A 21,333-nucleotide genomic window follows, 5' to 3' on the forward strand; every position below is an offset into this window, starting at 1 on the left:
GTCTCCTCAGCCACTGTACAGCCTCCTCAGTGACCATAAGCTTTAAACAACTCTTGGCCTCTCGGCATAAAATTACACAGCCAGGGTTGGTTAGCAGTCTCTTGATAGTGATTATACTGAAACAAACAATATAGTTGCAGAGCTAAACCAGACTATTCTACATTGTTAACAGTGTCAGATATTTTTGTAAACAATTAATTTTTCTCTGAAAACTTACCATGCCATTTTATAATTCTGGATAATAAGGTATGTGTAGGACTGCATGCATGGCTGTTCATGTGAAGCTTGGCGTTAAGACCTTAAAGCCATAGATAAAGTAGTGGAGAAATTGCTGTCAGGTTGGTCTGTGATGCAGTGTTTTCTCTTTAGACCATGAGCCAATAGTCCTTTCTCATTTGTTGTGGGTTTCTCCTTCAGCTAATGTTTTTCTTTCATGCCAAGCAGCAGTGAATAGAGCCAGTGGTAGAATTGTTGTGTGGCACATTGGTACCTGAAGCACAGTTGGGGGACAAATGGAAAACTTTAAAAAGGGAAGAGGAGGGAATTAGTCCAAAGTTATTGGTAGTCATGTATTTTTTACAGTGTATCTGTCAATTCAACCCATTGTACCTGTTCCTGACAAACAAAACTTAGGTGTTTATCACCTTGATGAACTGCTGGCTCATTTTCCACAGCCTAAAGATAAAAGTGTAAGTAGGAGTTTATATTATTCACCTTGTTCCGAATTGCTTTCAGAAGAGGGTGGGAAAGACTCAGTAACTTAGAATTCTAGGTAGGTTTAGGTTTTTTCTTTAGGAGGAAAAAAAAGGCAATTTTCTGTACAGGCTAAATGTTTATATAAGTCATATAAACTACATAAGTTTATATGTTCTAAGTTATAAAGTTTTAAGGGGGCAGAACTGTTGCAATTTCTTAAGACAGTTAAGTTCTTGTAACTTCTCTTTGAGGCGAGATTCTAATGAAAATGGTTTAATTTTGCAGCATTGCTGTTGTAGATTTTGCTAGTCAAAGGGCATGGAAGTATAATTCCCTATAGTAGAGGTGTAATTGAAGCAGTAGAGCTCAGGGAAGGAACATGGTTGTTGTGTCAGAGTACAAGAAGTTAGTTGTGAGGAGTTGCTGAATTCAGCAGAAGGGACAGACACTATAGACTGTAATTTCTACAAAGGAAGGTTTTCAATTTGATAGAATGGTTTTACTTTAGGCAAGAACGGAAAGGTTTAAGTGCAGCATTGTCTCAGATACCTTCATTCAATAAAGGGAGGCTGTTACATTTTTACTAAAGCCTCTTTAGACAAAGTTTGAGAAATACCTAAATCCCTTCGCTCCCTAAGTGTGGATGGGAAGGAGGATTGTTACCAAACCCAGGCCAGAAGTCAGGTGAGGGACCTGGTGGAAAGAGGTTATGAGCACGTGAAGCTTTGCTTGTGATTAAGTACAACCGTAGAAGGGCTGAGCGAGGAAGGCAGGCAGGGCGGTTATGGCCCCTTTATGAGCAGCTCAGGAATGACTGATCCCCTCCCTGCTTTAAGCCCTATACTGATTCTGCAGTGCTGGGAATACAATCAGTGTATCAACTGATAGGATAGTCCAGTATATGAAACTAAATAAATGGGAATAAACCAGAATCGCAAGCGGCGGTAAATTAAAAGAAAGAAAGAATCAAAACGTAGGCAAGAGTTTCAATCGAGTCTGTGCTCAAGCATTTAGTTTAGTCAAAAACTACAGAGTTGGGTAAGTCTGAGTGCTTCAAGAATGGCCTTGCAGTTCTGCAAGGAGGTCCTAGTGGAGACGGTGTATTTAGTGCTAACGCAAATACACAACAGTAGCGCAGCCCTCATAGAATGAGGGAGTGAGTGCACACGGCACCCAGCTCGTGCTGCCCCATCTGCAGAAATTCAGCTGTTCTTGACTTGCAGTTGCTCTCCTGAAACGTTGTTCTGCTGTTTCTGTCCAGTGGTGACAACCATGTAAAGCCTGGGGGAGGGGGAAAATGAGGGTAAGACCTCATACAGAAGACTCTGTAGATGTAAAGCTACCTGATGACCCTGTCGTTGCAATTTAGGGAACGTCTGTCCTGTTTATTCCCTTCTTCAGTGCAAGTTCGTCATGCAGTTTGTGAGCCCTAATTGTTCATTCCAGGGTGGGTTTATTTTTGTTGGCTTTGTGAAAGAGGTTTAGCTCTCAAATTGTGAACCACCTGAGCTGAGTGTGGTCTCTGTGTAGCAGCAACTGAAACCGTTCTTCGTCTGTCACAGTTTCTCTTTTTATTAAATAAATCAGGTAAGTGGAAGCAAAAAGGGTGTTTTGAAAAGAAGAGATTCAGTTAGTGGATCTACGGAGGTGCATTTTGGAAGACAGCAGGTCCCCAGTGTAACCGGTTTAAGGATCATTTTGGTATGCTGCAAAGCAAAACAAAATTGGACAAGGGTTGCTCATGTGTGTTGAACCAGTTGTGCTTCAGCTGCAGTTGGGTCATGATGATGTGAACATTGTAGTGCAGACGGCCAAAATCATTCCAGGGGTGCTGTATTGCATTGAAGCGTTAATCAGATTATCCCCATACAGGTGAATTTGTTCGGCCACCTAGGCTTGGCCTTTGGGGGGAATTTGGCTTTAAATTATGAAGTTAAGGGAAAAGGACTTGAAAGTGGGATTCGTGCTTTCCAGTTTGCTGTACTTTCACGCTGTAAATTTGTATGTTAGAATCTCCTGTTTTAACTGCAGCAAGTGGCAGTACTCTCAAGCCTTTATGTGAGACTTACTAAAATGATGTACTTGTGAATTGTCACTTAACTCTAACCTGTCTCTATGTTACAGACTTAATAGCTGTGTAAATTGTGGCTGGAAGAGCAGGGTGTTGGCTACTGCGGCAGGCACAGGCAGGGTGATGGGCTTCGACGTTGCTTCTCGTCAGGCAGTGACTGCCTTCCTGCAGGGTTGTGATGTCTTAGGAGCCCTTGTACTGGCAGCAGGCTAAATTAGATTCAAAAAAATTTCAGTTTTACAAGGGAACAGGACTAGGTTGGTTTTTTTTCACCTGCTGTCTATGCTTGTGAAAAGACTGTTCCCCAGTGCATCTTTAGCGAGGGCTATATCTCCCCACAGGTTCTTCATTCTGCTTTAATTTGTCATCTATTTGAGTCTAAGGCCAGCCCTACCCTTCTTTCTCACAGATGCTGTCTCCTCATTTGCAAAAATTATTTTTACTCCTTTGGGTCGCGGTTTTTAATTATTCTTTTTGTTGTGTGCGGTGAAGGTGACAGTTGGGTTAAGCATTGTTTGGAGAAATAAATAGCTTTTCAAGAGCAACTGTTCAAGCTTCATTTTTCATTTCAGATATTTAAGATACTCTTTCCGTTGCTGGTGGTCCTAAAAGCTTGTTAGCACTGCCTTTGTTGTTGTCTGGGTCCTGAGAACTGGGTGCACTGTGTGATGTGTGATGGGTAGCTGGGTGGTTCATACCGGTGGGCAGCTCAGCCTGGCTGTGATGAGCAGTGTCAGGACTGTAAAACGAATGTCGGCGTGGTGCTGGGACGGGAGTTCAAATCTGAAAGAATTTCTTCGTTGTTCACGTGGCACTGGTTCTAAGGTCTGCTTGCATATGGAAAAATTAGCGTTGTTTTTATGGCGTGGAGTCTGAGTTTATGAACTCTATGCGCCGGAGCTGCCCTGCATGCAGTCAGCGAGGATTAGGGCCACGCTGCTTCCGCGGGGCGTCTGTTTCTGGGGTTGGGGTGCTGAAACTGGAGCTGATGGGGGATGAAGGAACACTCGTGATGGCTTACAGCTCTGGGCTGCAGGACTGATTCAACCCTAATCCTGGCTGTGTTGCACCTTGCAGAGCAAGTCAGATTGATGTGCCCACGGCATACTCCGTTGCACTCGGCTGTGGGGGTGGGAGACCTGCTAGCTTGGTGCACTGGTGGCTTCTGTCTCTTGTTGCATTTAGCTAGCTTCTTGGCTTGATGTTAGTAAGCTCCGTTTGGGTCCTAGTATCCTGGAAAATGCAGCGCAGCTAAATCTGCACCCAGGCTGGTTCCTGTAGCGTTTGGTCTGTGTCTAAGGCTGCCTTCCAGCTCTCTCTTAGTACTTCTGTTACCTCCTGCTCTCTCCCCTGAAGTATCAGATATGGGACTTGATAGTGCTATAAAAACTTCCAGATCTCGCTAAAAGTTTCTAACTTCAAATTAATTTGCAGTGAATCTAAAAATAAAAATTAACCTACATGAAAACTCAATGAATGAAATGGGGGGTTTGTTCTTTTATTACTTAGTGACACATACTTAAAGGCTTGATTTACGTTTCATTACTGTACAGAAGTTTTTCACATTTAGACGGTACCAATTAAAATAGAACTGTAGATCTTGATGTTTGAATCTTTACAGATTGAAGAAGGCGTTATGGTGATGGAAGATGATTCTCCTGAGGAGGCTGTTAGTACCCCAAATACACCCCGCAACCTTGCTGCATGGAAAATTAGCATCCCATATGTAGATTTTTTTGATGATCCCTCCTTGGAAAGAAAAGACAGAAAGGAGAGAATTCCTGTGTTCTGCATTGATGTAGAGAGAAATGATAGAAGGGCAGGTATGCTGTGTTGTGGATGAATAAATGTAATTTAAAAATAAACTCAAAATATTCTAGTGTGCTGTATTCTGATGGCTGTTGCAGTGTATTTTGCATACATGTTCTTCTGATTTCAAAATAATGACTTCAAAGTTCTGAGGAGATGTGTTTGAGAGCTAAAACGATCACATTTAGTATTTGCAAGTTGAGAACTGACTCCTTGGCACTAACAATGCCGAAGTTTGAGATTTTTATCTTTCCAAAACTACTGATCCTATGATTCATATTAATAAACACCTGGCATGTTTTTCTTTCACACACTCTGGACTTCGGAATAATGAGCACCAAATGACTTTTACGTAAAACTTAAAATACAGTTCTTAGGAAATGAAAATCTTGTGCTTATTAGGAACCATCCTGGCTTGCAGGTAGCTTATCAGTACCTAGATAGCAATACATCCACATTGAGTGGGGGAAATAGCATCATCCTAGGGCTACACGGATTTGTGTTAGCGAAACTAGTATTTCCGCAATAAGCAGCAATTGTTTAAGTTAGTTAGCGATAATATTCCAGGAGGGAGGAATGATTGGGATTCCAGCTGGGTAGAGGACTATTCAACAAGTGGTATTTACATAAATGATTTGTTTAAAAGTTTTAAAATAGATCTAACATAGCCCTAATAAATTCTGAAGTTGTGCAGCACTCCACTGTTTAGATTTTAGGGATCCCCTAAATGAGATGATCTTTTCCTTGCTAGTACCATGTCTGTCTACCAGGTGTGCATTTTAATTTAACAATTTAATTACCTGGCTGGGATTTTTTTTTTAACGTTACTGCAATATGAGGGACTAATATCATTGAGGTTTTGCCTCATAATAATCCAGCACATGTTTGCTGTTGCTTAATTTGTCTCTCAAGTGGCATAAAGCACGGTTTACTTTTTAACGTTGGGGTTTTTTGTGTGTCCGTGTGTCCTGTCCCCCGCAGTTGGGCATGAACCTGAACACTGGTCTGTCTACAGGAGGTATCTTGAATTTTATGTGCTTGAGTCGAAGCTAACAGAATTTCACGGTATGTTCTCTGTCATCTGGAAAGCCACTTTCCCACTGCTGTGATTATCATTCAGTACTGAGCTGAAATTTAAAATAATGAAATGAATGTTTGCTGCATTACAAGAATAATTTTATCTCCTTGATACCTTTGTTAGGTACGTTTCCTGATGCTCAGCTTCCCTCAAAGAGAATCATTGGCCCCAAGAACTATGAGTTCTTAAAATCCAAGAGAGAGGAGTTTCAGGAATATCTGCAGGTATCAAACTTTTTTAGCAAAGAATATTTTAAAACTAATGATATAAAATTAATAACAGAATATCTGATATTTTCTGTTTCCAAGTAACTTGAGTAATGGAAAGGGTTCAAGTGGGCAAATAAAACTTGAAGTTTTCTGTGAGTGAAAACAAATCTTTTGCAAATGACAATATCTATGGTAATACAATGCTCTTTGAATATCTTTTTGCTATAGAGAAATTAGTTTTTAAAGATTAATTTTAAAGTACTTATGCTTCTTTCCTTCTTTCTTAAAAGAAACTTCTGCAACATCCAGAACTAAGTAACAGCCAGCTTTTAGCTGATTTCCTGTCCCCGAATGGAGGAGAGACTCAGTTTCTTGATAAAATGTTGCCTGATGTGAATCTTGGTACGTAATATACTAGTTGTTTATGCTGACAAATAGTAATACTGTAGATACTGTGATTGAACAATAGAAGTAATGAACAGATAATTCTTGTGTAAGGATATGGATATGGGAAATACGAACTCTGCTCCTTCACATATAGCTCAGCAAGCAAGATATGCTGATACTTCTTCCTTGAAGAAAAAAGACATTTTGAGATGATGGAAAAAAAGTCTTTAAGTAGTTGCTTTTGAATTTTTGTGTCAGCAAGTAAGGTGATAAGATTCCTCTAACAAATTTCATGGTCTGAGTATTGTCTTCTCGGAGATTGTATTCTCAGAGAATATTGTATTCTCAGAGAAGAAGAAGTATTGTCACAAGCCAAGTCTACAAAAGTCAGTCATTGTTTACAGGTGTGATGGTATAAATGATTTCTTAATATAAACTGCCTTCGGGTGGCAATTGATTAAAATTTGTTTATTATAATCTGAAAACTGCCATATTTAATATTTCTAGTATTAGCTAGCATTAAGATTTCTTTTAACAGGACCTACTTAATGGAATTTGAGGCAGTGGGGGGTTGATGTAGGCAGGCCAAATGGAAATTGAGAAGTTGAGAAATTCTTGATGTAACAGTTGATAATAAATTCAAAAAGTAGACTACAGTGTGACTTTACAGCTTGACTGCTGTGTAGCTGTCTCAGGATAGTGGGCCTGAGCTGGTAAGGTCAACCTCATAGCCGTCGTGTCCTCGTGTATTGTAGCACGTGTGGTTTGACACCAGTGTGGTCCAGGAAGGCCATGTCTGAACTGTGCTACTGCTCCTCTGCTTCTCCTGGCCGTGGTGTGAACCTGCTGGGGTGGCCGTTCTCCTGGCGTGCTTACAAAGTTGTTGAATGAGGTGGTGGTGGTGGTCATCCTCCGGTTAAAAGGTTTTGGTTTGTTTCAGACCTCCCCTCTAGATCCCACTGTACGTTGTTAAAAAAGGCTTATAATTATGGTGTTTACTGTAATGCGTCTCGTGTCTGAGACTATGCTTCACTTCCATAAACAATTTTATAAAGTCTTGGCATGCCAGTAGGGCTTTTTGTGAGGATGAGGTATTTTATTATTATAATTCGATCATTGTACATACTTTCCGATGTAAGTTCCAGTTTTAATGACATGTAGATAAGAAAAATATTACTGTAAAAGTGGTGCTTAAAATAAAACTAATCCTAGACACTTTGATTTTTCAGCATTCAAAGTTACTGTGCTGTATCCTGGCAACCTTAACATAAGAGCTGATTTTTAAGATCACGCTCTAGCCTAATTTGTAAAACTTTACTCACCAGTATTTTCAAGACTGGATCCTTCCAGAATCTCTCCAAATTAGCTGTTCTTTTCAGGGAAAGAGGAGAATCTCAGTTTCTGTGATTTCTTTTGTAATAGATGTTTATGAAGGATGAAGAACTTAAATACAGAACATTTTGCCTATACTGGTGTCATATAGTACTGCTGTTACAATGCTATAGCTATTTGTTTGACCCTCTAGAAAAATTACAAAGGCAGATCTAGAGTACTTTGATTTTTTTTTTTAAGAAATATTCAGATAATGATCAGTATATTTTTCATATTTTAAGTATCTTTTCTTGAAGAGTGCTAAGCACTGGGTTATAAGCTAGATACATGGAAACCTTTATTTTCATAGCTCTTTGTGCCAGAAAAAAAAAAACAGATTTTAAAAACTTCTGTATTTTTAGATTAAGTACTAGACAACAAGTACATCAAATGTAGCAGAGCAAAATGTCTTTTAAGATCAGGCAATGATTAACAAAGTGGGTTTTTTTGTTTCTAATTATAGGTAAAATTATAAAATCTGTTCCAGGAAAGCTAATGAAAGAGGTAAGTCTTCCAATTTGCCAACATTTTAACTTCAGTAACTAATTTTATGTGCTTACTAATGCACAGGCTAGTCAAAAACGTGTTTGGAAAGGCAGTGTTTTGTTTTGATTTTTTTCTATAATTAGGCAAGTGACAGGTCACTCATATCTTATTTCAGAAGGGTCAGCATTTGGAGCCATTCATCATGAATTTTATCAACTCCTGTGAATCTCCCAAGCCTAAACCAAGTAGGCCTGAGCTCACCATTTTGAGTCCCACTTCTGAAAACAACAAGAAGGTACAGTAAGTCATTGTCCTTGCCCATGCGGCGAGCAAAAAAGATGAGGTTAGCCCCAGCTCTCCATTCCTTCTCACTGTCTATTGTGAGAGTGAGTTCACTGTTTTTCCATGCAACTTTATTCTAGTTAGCGTTTTGGTGAGTAAGTAATTGGTTCTACATACATTTATAGGTGTTCTTTTTTCTTTTCTCAAAAGCAATCTGTTTTGGTGTGGGGAGCCATTTGCTGTAAGTGGATGGAAAGTTTCAGACTTCAGTACATATCCTACAGAGCCATGATTGTTGCTTAATGATGGGCACTCAAGACACATTGCCTTGGGGGATGCTGCAAGACAGTTCTGTGATCAGATCCTCAGTACCTATGCTGAAATTGTACTACCAATTTTGACTAGCAGAGGCGTGTATGCATAAGGAATTCATGTGCTGACTGCTTTCTCACTGATTTCCCATCTATCAGTTTAGCCAGAGCACAGGTGCTTACGCACATAGTAACTGTAATTATTAGATACCTGGTAATCCCAGGTTGTGCTGTGTTATGCTCTCTGCTGAGTTTTCCCATGCACATTGTGAAATTCATCCCTCTTGCTAATTTGAAAGAGTTTTCTCTTTCTCAAGTCCACCCACACCTGGGAAGAGCTTTGTGCCAGGAGCCAGCACGCTGCGCCATTTACATCTTGTCATTTCTTGGATTTGATCTGTAAGCCGCGCTGGTTTCATCTGCCAGACCATTTTAGTTCAGATCAGTGATGCTTTTTAGAAGCAAATATCCTGATCATCTCCGCTTATCCCATTTTCTGTCATACTAGGGAACTGTCTTAGAACTTATTAACTGAATTTATTTCAGATGAGGATAAGCTGGAAAGTATTGTCTAGGAATGCAGGCACCAAGGGTGTTCAGTCCAAAGGCCAGACCAGATGTAGACTGAGGTAACACCCCTCCCTGCACCTCCCAAATACATGTGGCACAGACTTCAGTTGTTCAGTTACAGAGTCACAGCATGGTCGGGGTTGGAAGGCACCTCTGGAGGTCATCTACTCCAGCCCCCTGCTAAAGCAGCTTCACCTGAGCAGGTCGCACAGTCACCTCCAGGCAGGTTTTGAATGTCTGCAGAGAAGGAGACCCCACAGCCTCTCTGGGCAGCCTGTTCCAGTGCTCTGTCACCATCAGAAGTTCTTCCTCATATTCAGGTGGAACCTCTTGTGTTGCCGTTTGTGCCCGTTGCCCCTTGTCCTGTCCTGGGCACCACTGCAAGGAGCCTGGCCCCGTCCTCTGGACACTCGCCCTTAAGGTATCTGTAGACATTGACCAGATCCCCTCCCAGTCTTCTCCTCTCCAGGCTACACAGCCCCGGCTCTCTCAGCCTTCCCTCATACAGGAGATGCTCCAGTCCCCTCACCATCTTCATAGCCCCCCGCTGGGCCCTCTCCAGCAGTTCCCTGTCTCTCTTGAACTGGGGAGCCCAGGATGGACACAGCACTCCAGGTGTCGCCTCACCAGGGCAGAGCGGAGGGGGAGGATCAGCTCCCCTGACCCGCTGGCCACGCTGCTCCCAACGCCCCCCAGGGTCCCATTGTCCTTCTTGGCCACCAGGACACACAGCTGGCTCGTGGGCAGCTTGCTGTCCCCCAGAACCCCCAGGCCCTTCTCCGCAGAGCTGCCTTCCAGCAGGTCACCCCTGCCCTGTGCTGGTGCATGGGGTTGTCCCTCCCCAGGTGCAGGACCTTACACTTGCCTTTGTTGAGCTTCACTAGGTTCCCCTCCTCCCAGCTCTCCAGCCTGCCCAGGTCTCTCTGAATGGGAGTGCAGCCTCCTGGTGTATCCACCACTCCCGGTTTTGTTCAGCAAAGTTCTTCAGTTTCACTTCTGTTGTGCCCTGTGATATCTTCGTGAAGATAAAAGCACTGGTGCCCTTACCTCCTGGTGATGGAGATGAATGTCTGTACCAGGATTGTCTGAGCTACCTGTAAGGAGTCAGTAACGGCATCAGGCAGGCAGCTGAAGAGACGAAGGTTCATGCTTTTTGAGTGCCCATCTGTGAGAAGAGCATGTTATTTCATAGCAAGAAAGTTCTTCAGCACAGAATTTTTTGGTAAATGCTAGAGTCAGTTTCCAGCTGATGCTTGTATACCTCGTTTGACGCAGATCTGTTTATTCTAGTGTCAACATGCTGGAGTCTGCTGGGTGTACAGTACACTTTGCCTGGTGCTTGTGCTGCCAACTGTTGCTGTGCCTAGGGTACACCCAGGCTACCTCGTCATCAAAGCACTGAGTAAGAAGTGCCTGAAAGTCTGTCAGGGCAGGTGGAAGCTTGAGTTCAATTAGAAATGAGCCTACTTCTCTGAGAGGTTGTCTACGTGCTGCTGCTTTTTGAATATTCCTGGTGTGTGTGTATCTTTGTAAGTTTTAAACGGTGGTGGAAAACCTTCTAGTTAAAAATTCATAATGGACATGAGTAGTGAACCTTAGTACAGCCAGTAGCATCTGAATTTTGTCCTGTATCAGATCTACTAGATTGAAAGAGTTACCAACCTCCGTGGTTAAAATAAACAAGGGAACGAAAAACCCTGCTTCCCGCTCCTGAGGGATGCCAACAGGATTTTTGGCTTTCTCAGCTATGTTTCTGTTCTGAAGGTCTGTAGAGAAGCTTGATCGTCTTCTGAACATAGTTTTGTCAGACTTGCTAGAATAGGTCGGGACTTCTAAGCTGACGCAGATTTTGCAAAATATACCTACAAAGGCATTGTTCTGTTGGCTTGTGATGACCTGCCAACAGCAATAAAACCTGCTTTTGGAACACCAACAATGTAGTGTGTGTTTTGCGTAGTTACTCAGAGGAAGACACAGTTGGTTTTCAATGCACTAACTGATGTGGTTGAAACACGACATACGTTCTTTCTTCTTACCGTTCTGGTATAGTCATCTGTACTTTGCAGATAAGCAGGAAAAACAGTGGAGAGGTTCACACCTCTGGCTGTGGTTATTATTCATAATTGTGGTGTTGCTTTTATCAACTTCCCACCCATGCTGGAATGTATGGGCGTGGATTTGCATATGCATTCACTGAGTGTTGAGGAACATCTCTTTTTTTTTTTTTTTTTTTTTTTTTGTTAGGCACTTTATGTAAGCATTCACACTTACTTTGCTAGCTTTTCCCACGGAGGTACAATAGATAGCCTAGCGTACTAGGGATTACTTTGGTCTCTTTCTTAATACAGGCCTTGTATCTTTCACTTGCTTCAAGAGCTTGGCTTCCATTACTAACGAGTACTAATCTGTGGAATTTCTTCATTGAAAGCCCGTTGAGAAAATTTCATGTTTATAGTCACAGTTACCGTTTAAAGAAACGAATATTGATAGCATTGGAAGCTTGTCTTGCTTGCCTTTATTTAGTCTATTTGCAACAGTATTATATCACATCTCAAATGTTAACATGTGCGGAAACATTTGAAAGCAAAATCCCATCCTTATCTGAATTGTGAATGTAATCTCAACTTCTGTATTAAATATCTAATTGTAAGTTTTTCACTTGGGTTTCCTCTGAGCCAAAAATCCTGGAAAATGCAAAACACCTGAGCAGAGATGTGATGCCACTTGGTTATGGCTGTGGCGTCCTTCAGACATGCATTAATAATGACTGTGAATACACACTTGTACTGGAATAGTGCCAAGTATGCATTTTATTAAAAACTGCTCATTGGCTCAGTAATTTTGGCATGCATTGATCTGCTGTTGCTTTCTAAAATGCCATGTGCAAGAGTCTAAGCTTTCAAAGCTTGATAATGATCAAGGAACCATTATATTTAAGGTGCAAGACATTATCCGTGTGCAGAGGTACATACATAGTTCAAGAGATGCTGCTACTTGTTTGGGGTGAAAGTTGAAATAACTTGTGGAAGTCAAAAAGCTTTGCCCTAAGATAGCCTTCACGTTTGATTTTTTTTTTTTCCTTCTTTTTTTTTTAGTATAAACATAGAGCTCACCTGCTGGGCTGCTGTCAATGATTCGGTCTGGGCTGTACGCAGTCTGAAACTAGAGCTGTGTTACACAACGGGCTGCTTTGAGTTGGCTCAGTGTGTATTGCCTCTGTCAGGTCATGGCGTGTACCTAAAAAATAAATGAGGTTCTTGTTTAAGTTACAGTAATTGAACTGAGATTTACCCAGTATCCTAACTTCAGTATTGAGGAGGATTTAGACGTTTTATAACAGGGTGTTTTAAACAACATACCAGGGATGCTTTCATAGTAGGCATGAATAATTATGTGTTCTTTTTAGGTTTGTTGCATTCCTGGATAACGGGGTATTAACCGTATTTGCTCTTTCGTGTAATTTACCTAAGAAGTTGGTGGTGTTTAGTTTGAGTGAACTTGTGAAGATAATGCCAGCAGTTCAGCACTTAACAAAAGAGAGGGCCTGAAGAAGTGCAAGTCAAAACCTGACTTTTGCCAGATCTGATGTATTTTTTTTCCCAAGAGTGCAGAGCATTCTGGTTAGAGACTTGGATAATTCAGAGCCTGTTGTGATTTTGGTGTTTTATGGCCTTATTTCTTTCAGGGTGAATTGCTCTACAGGAAGCAAACCACATACTAACAAATTCCTTTCCTTTCCTTGGAACTATTTTTAATTTGGGAGTGATACAGAAAAATCTGTGTCAGTAGCAATCATCTCAACCTACGCAACACTATAATGACGCTGCATTTCTTCTAGTTCTGGGATATTTTTTTTTAGAAGCTTGGCATAAACTTTTGATATTTCTTTTCGTAATACAGAGTATTTTGTATAAATTCTTTTTTATCTTTAGATCAACAGGTTTGAGGACAAGGTAATTTAAAGTAAACTGTTAATGGTGATGGCTAGGTATTGTTAAATGCGGAGAGCCTCAGGATTCAGAGAACTCATCCTTTCCAGCTGCTGGAGCCCCCAGACTTGGCAGGAGGAATGCAAGGAGTACTGCCTAGGTGCTGTGGGACTCCGTATGGGATGCAGGGAAGAGCCTCTTGGGATTTTACAAGTATTATAATGATGTATTTTGGGGAAGAGCCAAAGGCAAGGAAATGGAGGGATCATGGTGTTAGGAAAATGGGAATATAGAAGGAGAAGGGAATAAAATGAGAAATGGGATAAATGGAAAGAAACCTGAACTTTGGCAGCTTACAAAGATTCATGAAGTTTTTGCTATAAATCATCAAGCTGGCAGGGGGAAAAAAAAAAAAGTTGGATATTTTGTCCAGAAACCATTGTATTTATTTCAAAATGTAAGCCAACAGGAAATTTTAGGAACACTTGGATGTCATAGGGTTCTGCTGTGATTTAAGGTTGACAAACTCCATATCCATTATGCCCCTCTTTGACAGAACGGGGTACTTCAAAGGAATCAAAGCCTGTGATAAAGGTCTAGATAAATGAAGGTATTGGGAGCAAAAGGGCTCACACATTAATCTCTTGGACACCCCGCTGATTTGGTCCGAGTCCAGGTATTTTGGTTGTCCGGTATCTTGGCAACATGTGCTATGCTCTTTGGGTTTTTTCCTCCCACTTAGAGAAGTGAAGAGTTTTAAAACAAACCAACCAACCCACCCACCAAAACCCAAACCACTCCAAACCTGATTATAGTTCTTTGAAAGCTCCAGGAAAAAGCTACTTCTAATTAAAACCAAAAACCAACAAACAAGCAACTGATGGCTGTCCGTTTGCCTTTGAATGCAATGTTTTCAGTCTTATGTTTCTATTTTTAGCTTTTCAATGATTTATTCAAAAATAATGCAAACCGGTCTGAGAATACAGAAAGACGACAAAATCAGAACTACTTCATGGAAATGATGACTGTAGAAGGAGTCTATGACTACTTAATGTATATTGGTAAGAAGTGATTTCTCTTAATTAGTCCTGTCCTTCCTGCCAATTACGAAGTTCACATTCTTTGGTAAGAAATAAAACTCTGTTATAGTACTCATACATAACTCAGCACTCGCAAGCTTAACGCTACACAACTTAGGAACATTGTCATTCTTTAAAAGACTTTATTGCTGTGCTAAAATATCGTCATTCATTATTGCTCGGTTGTTTTGTTGTATTTCTTTCTGCATCTCGAGAGTATGAGCTTATGGGAGTAGGTCCCTTCCTTTTTCTCAGATGTGCCTAGGCTGCTCGTACACTCTGGGAACTAATTAATACAAATAGCTAAATGAAGTGTTTGATAAGCAATCTGGAGTATACAGATCTTTTTTTAGTCTCACACTAACAAAACTAAAACATTTTTTTGGTTGTTTGCAATGTTTTCTTTTTCTATTTCTTCTTCCCCTTTGGAGTAAGTGATTCCTTTATCATCAGTATTAGGAGAACCTTATAAATGCGTGTTACTGTAACTTTGCAGGTAGGGTAGTGTTCCACATTCCTGACTGGCTGCATCATCTCTTGATGGGAGGAAGAATTCTCTTTAAAAATACATTGGAACTGTACACAGACTATTACTTGCATTATAAGTTAGAACAGCTATTTCAGGAGCACCGGTTGGTTTCGCTGATAACACTGCTGAGAGGTTAGTAAAAGTTTACGTCTTTGATATGAAAATACTGCTTTAGTTTCGTATTTGAAAAAACCCTTCTGTTAAATTTCCAAGTACTAAATTTTGCAATGCTTGACTAAAGCTAATGGAGTTTTAGAAATCAAGCGGGCCTTTAAAAAGATTACAAAAGCTCATTGCAGAAAGATGGCGAGTCGGCCGTGTTGTCTGTCAGTGATTACAGAAAAAAGTATTATGAATAGTAATTTGCTAAGGTGTGCAAAACCCAAGAAGAACAGAATAGAAGTGGTTTAGTAAATCAGAGCATGAGTATTTCATGCCATCTTTAAATTACTTCTTGTGTGCACAGTCCCTTTTGTTCATTTTTTTGTTCCCATTGTTGTGGTGGGCTTTTGAGAGGGCTTGAGTCTTCTTGTCCTTCAAATAAGGGAAGGGAAGAGAGGTTAAAAAGAAAAAAAAAAAAAAAAGACCTCAGAACTGCAAAGAAGTATTATCTGACTGCAGTCTGATCTAAACAACACGTCCAGCCAAAGCTCTGGAATCAAGATGGCTCTGTCCTTATCAAGCCAAAAAGAAAGCTTGTGAAAGACAAAAAAAGGACAGGAGTAAGTCTTTAAAACTGAGCGCCTAATATTTCTGATGAAGCGATTCTTGTTTTATCATTCGTAGGTAAATCTGAATTTTTTGGTAGTTCCAGAGAGCGTTTTAGCAAAAGTTAGTAAACAATATAGCACGACTGTATTGTTTGTGGGTTTGAGAGTATAAGGGAAATTGTACGGAAGGAGATCATAACTAACCTAAAGTAGAATTGATCCAAACGTAGAAGATAATACTTTAAAAATTGGAAAAGAATGGAAACCAACTGGCAAAAGATCATTGTCCCCCACACAGGTGGAGTATTCTGGATTCGATCAGGCTAATGTAAGCAAAAGACTACTCTCCGGCAAGGCTAGAATTCTTTTCCAGTCAAGATCATTCAGAAAAGCAGCTCAGCTTCAAAGCTGGTTGCGTGTCAGTGACGTGAGGCTGCCTAAAGACTTTGTTTTGTGTCTTCACTGCAGATGCCGTGTTCTGTGAGAATACTGAACCTCGCTCTCTCCAGGATAAACAGAAGCGAGCAAAGCAGACTTTTGAAGAAATGATGAGATACATTCCAGGTTCTGTATTTAATGACCCTCTGTATGAGCGTGGTTAATTGTTCAAGCAGGTGTATGACCCGGATACGGCCACATTAGCTTTCCAAATCAAACTTAACGCTGCTGAGATTTGAGTTGACTAAAAGGCTAGGTGTAGAAACCCAGGGGTCCAGTTTCACTTCAATGTTGCTGACTGAGGTTGTAGCATGGTAATTAATAAAGACGTGATGGAAATCCAGAGCTTTACAAATGTACTCAATACCATAATTTCTTCATCTTTAGAATGGTCCTGTGGTTTGTATTTTTCCCAGATGAAAACTGGGTTAAAAAAGGCACACTGTGAAGCCAGAAGATACAGCTGAGCTCTCCTTATACTGTCTAAACTAGGGAAGAGGGACCCATTTGCTGGGTTATTCAGAAAGTAATCAAAAAATTTCAGCTTGTGGTTTATTAAACAATGCATTAGGACACTGATATTATTAAAAAAGTATTAATTACTTAGGTGTGAGCTGTGAAGGAAAAGAAGGATAAAAGGAGGAACCAAAGGAATGTTTGGCTTTTTTCATTTACCACTTTAGATGGATAGAATTTGAACTCTTTTCTTTAAATTAAACTTTTTTTTTAATTACTGTAGTTCTCTAACTGCAGTTGTTTTGCGGTGCTTCCTAATGATTTGTTGTTGGTATCTGGTGTAGATTTAATATGCAGGTGCATTGGGGAAGAGGCTAAATACGAAGGCATCAGGCTTCTGTTTGATGGAATGCAGCAACCAGTGCTCAACAAACAGGTAACTCGTAACACGTGAGAAACTCGCCTTTTGGCACAGTTCCTGAAGGGAATGTATGGCTGTAGCAGACGAGTGAGCTCTAATGCAGAGTTAAAACCCAAAAGCACTATTGTTGCCTTGGGAGTGTTCTTAATGTTCTTTCATTTTCTTGTAGTTAACTTATGTTCTGCTGGACATCGGGATTCAAGAACTCTTTCCAGAGCTGAGTAAGGTATGTACTAACTCCGTTCAAGAGCTGCAGAATTCTTCAAGCTGCTAGTGAGTCTGGTCGTTGGTGCATTTTTACTGTTGTTCCATTGTAATACTGATTTTAAATCTGGAGGAAAAAAATCTGTATTTAACTAACATGTTGAAGTCATCGAAATCTGGGTTATTTACATTTTGCTCTTTACAAATCAGTCAAGGCCCATTTTGTCTAGCATAGAGCAAGCCTGAGCTGCCTTTCAGTAGAATTGGCCAGAGCAATCAGCGGTCCAGATCTCTGTGCCTGTCTTTTTGACCGATTGTCTCCACTCTGGTTTATCCCTTCCTGATTTAGGAAGTGAATTCTTCATGCAGAGCTCAGGTTAAGCTTCAGCGTTTTTCTTGAGAATATTTGGCAGGCGCATTTCTTCCCTGTGGTTGGGTCACTGCAACGTTAACGCCAGCTGCCCAGGTAAAGGAGAAAGAACTGGCACACCACAGTGCTGTACGAGTGCCTGTCATCAGGCTTGTGATCCATCTGATATTTGTGCTTACGTATATCAAACCTTCAGGGGGTTACGTGGTAATTTTGCAATTTGGTCTTCATGGTAAGCAGGAGGCATTAGCTAATTAACTAGATACAAGAACACAACAAACAAAAACCCGCCTCACTTAAACCAGACGTTTGTTTCACGAGCGCCGTGTCCGAGAGCCGTGCAGTGCCAGGAGTGGTTCGCTTTGCTGATAAACACAAACAAACCTGAGGTGTCGGGACAAGCCAGGGCGCCTTCCGTTTTCACTCGCACGAGGCCAGCTTGCTGGAAGTCTCACCTGCCTTGCGCAGCCGCTCTGTAGCTGGCCGACTCGTGTCAGGGTTCAAACAGTTAAAAACAAACAAAAGACGCAGCTGACCAAGAGACTAAGGAATGGCCCAGGGACTTGTGTGCTGCAAAACAGACCTGACTTAGCCCTGCTGCTTCACTCCCTGTTTTTGTATCTCGGCAGCTAATAATATATGTATAGGAGCATTGGTCTTTCTTCAGTTGATGCTGAAAAAACTTGAAGGCTTTGTGTGTTGAGCGTTCAAATCGTCTTTAAAGCACCAGTCAGGCCCAGAGGGTGGTGATCAGTGGAACAAAGTCTGGTTAGAGGGCGGTCACTAGGAGGTATCCCAGGTGTCAGCTGCGGGCCCAGTCCTGTTTAACATCTTCATTAGTGACCTGGGTGATGGGGTGGAGTGCAGGGCTGCTGCTGCCACAGAACTGGGAGAAGCGGCTGGTACACCAGAGGGTGTTGCTGCCGTCCAGAGGGACCTCGACAGGCTGGATAAATGGGCCGACAGGAAGGAGCTTCGTGAACTTCAGCAAAGGAAAATGTCAAGTCCTGTTCCTGAGGAGGAACGACCCCAGGCACCAGTGTACGCTGGGGCCGCCCAGCTGGAAAGCAGCTTGGCAGAAAAGGACCCGGGGGTCCTTCGCGTTGGGCACCACGGTGACCATGAGCCAGCAGCGTGCCGTGCTGCAGGAAGCAGGTGGTGCCTGGGCTGCGTTAGGAGGAGCGTTGCCAGCAGGTCGGGGGAGCTGATGCTGCCCCTCTGCTCGGCACTGGTAAGGCCGCAGCTGGTGTTCTGTGTCCAGCTCTGGGCTCCTCAGTGCAAGACAGACATGGACCTACTGGAGAGAGTCCAGTGAAGGGCCGTGGAGACGATGAAGAGGCTGCAGCACCTGCCCTGCGAGGAAAGGCTGAGGTTGCTGCCGCTGCTCAGCCTGGCAAAGAGAAGGCTCAGGGGGAATCTCGTCAATAATACGAGTGTCTCAAGAGAGAGTGCAAAGAGGATGGAGCCCGGCTCCTTTCAGTGGTGCCCGGTGCCAGGGCCAGAGGCAGTGGGCACAAAGTGAAACGCGGGAAGTTCCCTCTGAACATCAGGAAACACTTTTTTACTGGGAGGGTGACCGAGCCCTGTCACAGGTTGCCCAGTGAGGCTGTGGAGTGGCCATCCCTGGAGGTACTCAGAAGCTGTCTGGGCATGGTCCTGGGCCACCTAGAGCTGGTTGCCTGCTTGAGGTTTGGATCAGATGACCTCCAGAGGCTCCTTCCAACCCCAGCCATGTTCTTGTGATTGCGTAACTGTGTATATTTAAGGGAGTGATTTTTTTTTCTTTCAAAACAAAAGAAAGATGATTTAATTTGTATCAGGATTATGGTTTGTACTGCTTCTTAATCCATCCTTTTGTTCCATGTAACCGACACTAGCAGCAGAGTTGAGGGCTGGGCTCTCCCTGCCCCCTGTGACTGAAGCTGGTGGGAACAGAGGGAGGGAATTTGCTGGCCCAGCTTTCAGTAGAGGAACGGAAAATACTCCAACCAGAAACTTTGGCTGTTTTCCTATTTTCAATGTACTGAGAGAAGTACAGAACAAAGTACTGCTTCTGTGGTGCTTGGCAGTGAGACCTGGCCGTGAGTGTGCTAGGACCGATGGCCTGAGCGAGGCAGCTGCGGGGGGATCACCGTGAGAAGGGAGATGCAAGGTGGAGAGGGTGTGGGGGAAGGGCAGTGGTTTTCACCTGGAACCCTGAAAAAAAATTTTTTTTCCTCTCCAAATCACTGCCAACTGACTGTGGAGCCACTTGGGAAGGGAATTGTTTCCTCCCAGCAGTGGTAGTGGGGCAGTTTAAAAGTAATGACGGGTTGTCAGTCACCAGTTGTGCTGGGGGAGGGGGAAGGGGAAATCGCTCCAGATTGTCCCCTCCGTTCAGCAGAGACGGGTCCTTTTTGAGTTGCTTGACACCAAAATGTAGTTACGGCGAGGAACAGCAACATACCTAAGTTAGTCAGCATTTAAAGGGAACACTGAGCATCGTGGAAGTTTTGGTTTCAGCACCGCTCCTTCGGCAGGGAGGCAGCGCTGGGAGAAACGGGGAGGTGCTGGTTCGCAGGGTGTCGCTCCGCCGCCCTCCCTGAGGTGGGCTGCCCTGGGGGCATGTCCTGCTACACGTACCGGTGCTGGGTCGCGTGATAGATGCTGTGTTTGATGGCAGCGTGCATAAGGGAACAAGTTCTGAGGGTGAGAGCTGAAAAGCTCCTATTCTGAGCTTTGCCTTTGATACGAAGTACAGCCAGTCCCTTGGGAGTCTGTCAGACGGGACCCAAGGAAAAGGGACAGCTGAGGGAGGAGAAGCGTTCCCAGGAGAGGGAGGAAAGAAGTCCAGATGAAAAAAATACCATGTGAGTGCCATTTCCAGATCAGAAAACTGCTGTGTTAAGAAAACTGTGTTTAGTCATTAGGAATGGGGAGATGAGAACTCCCAGAGGAAGGAGAAAAGACCTATTTTGAGAAGTAGTATTAAAAACCTGAAAGCGGTAGCCTTATTTTCTCCTAAGTCTGGTTTCAAGTGGATGTTCCCAAATACCATTCATCATTACAGCTCAGTTCAGTCATTTCTATGTAAATACGTGTTTTCAAACATAGCAAGTAATGTTTTTTTTTTTCTCCATAACTGTTTGACAGGGTCCGAAGGAGGCCAGCTCTGTGTCGTGCTGGATGTGAATGCAGGGACCTTGCTGGACACCCAGCAGAGACATCTGCTGTGCACTGTTGTAATGGACGTGTGACGTTTTAGCCTTGCATTGTATATTTTCTTGTAAATAACATAAAAATTAAGTTCTAAAAAAATCTTTATGCAATAAAGACATTAAAATTTAATACCAATTACAAGTAAATAATGTATCTGTACTTTTTATTTAAAATTTGTTTTAGCTGTTATCAGTAAAAGTCAAGTTAATTTCCCCAAAATCTCCGCATGTGAAATTACAGGATGACATAAAATAAGACATCTGGGAGATCGGCCAATATATGCTTTGCTAAAAGAGCAATTACTGTTGTCTTCCTTAAAGGTTATGTAGAAAAATTATTTGGAAGAAGTTGTACAATGGTCCCATGAAGGTATTTTTAACTGTCTCGACAAATCTTACTAATTTTTTTGAAACAAAATTACATGATTGAATCTATTGCATACAAATAAGTCTCAGAACTATCTTTGGCTTTTGTGCTTCCTGTGAGCATGGAAGACCACATGTGTGATTTAGTTTATTTAATAGCTGACCTTCAGATCTAAAGGACTCTTAAAATAATAATGGGTGTGAAAAGTGGTCAAAAAAGTTAGACTTTTACCATAGGCTTTATTTTTCTGCTTTTTTCCTAGGTTCTGTCAGTTTTTTTCTGACATCCTTTCTTTACAGGCTTAGAAAAGAAGATGTGAGTGTTCACAGCCTTCTCTAAAAATGTATTAGTATAAAAAAATGC

General features: G+C 42.0%; 1 protein-coding gene across 2 annotated transcripts in view; it reads left to right on the forward strand.

The window, feature by feature from the left end:
* Positions 1 to 21,207, forward strand: part of SNX14 (sorting nexin 14) — a 55,112-nt gene extending 33,905 nt beyond the window's left edge. For both annotated transcript variants that reach the window (XM_040599553.1, XM_040599554.1), the window contains 12 exons: positions 4,389 to 4,590; positions 5,558 to 5,641; positions 5,778 to 5,878; positions 6,154 to 6,265; positions 8,085 to 8,125; positions 8,283 to 8,402; positions 14,137 to 14,260; positions 14,775 to 14,939; positions 15,986 to 16,081; positions 16,756 to 16,847; positions 17,002 to 17,058; positions 20,539 to 21,207. In XM_040599553.1, the coding sequence (XP_040455487.1) occupies positions 4,389 to 4,590; positions 5,558 to 5,641; positions 5,778 to 5,878; positions 6,154 to 6,265; positions 8,085 to 8,125; positions 8,283 to 8,402; positions 14,137 to 14,260; positions 14,775 to 14,939; positions 15,986 to 16,081; positions 16,756 to 16,847; positions 17,002 to 17,058; positions 20,539 to 20,577 (1,233 nt within the window). In that variant the 3' untranslated portion in view covers positions 20,578 to 21,207. The remainder of the gene's footprint in view (positions 1 to 4,388; positions 4,591 to 5,557; positions 5,642 to 5,777; positions 5,879 to 6,153; positions 6,266 to 8,084; positions 8,126 to 8,282; positions 8,403 to 14,136; positions 14,261 to 14,774; positions 14,940 to 15,985; positions 16,082 to 16,755; positions 16,848 to 17,001; positions 17,059 to 20,538) is intronic.
* The last annotated feature ends 126 nt before the right edge of the window (positions 21,208 to 21,333 follow it).

Source organism: Falco naumanni, chromosome 6 (genome assembly GCF_017639655.2).
Source record: "Falco naumanni isolate bFalNau1 chromosome 6, bFalNau1.pat, whole genome shotgun sequence".
NCBI lineage: Eukaryota > Metazoa > Chordata > Aves > Falconiformes > Falconidae > Falco > Falco naumanni.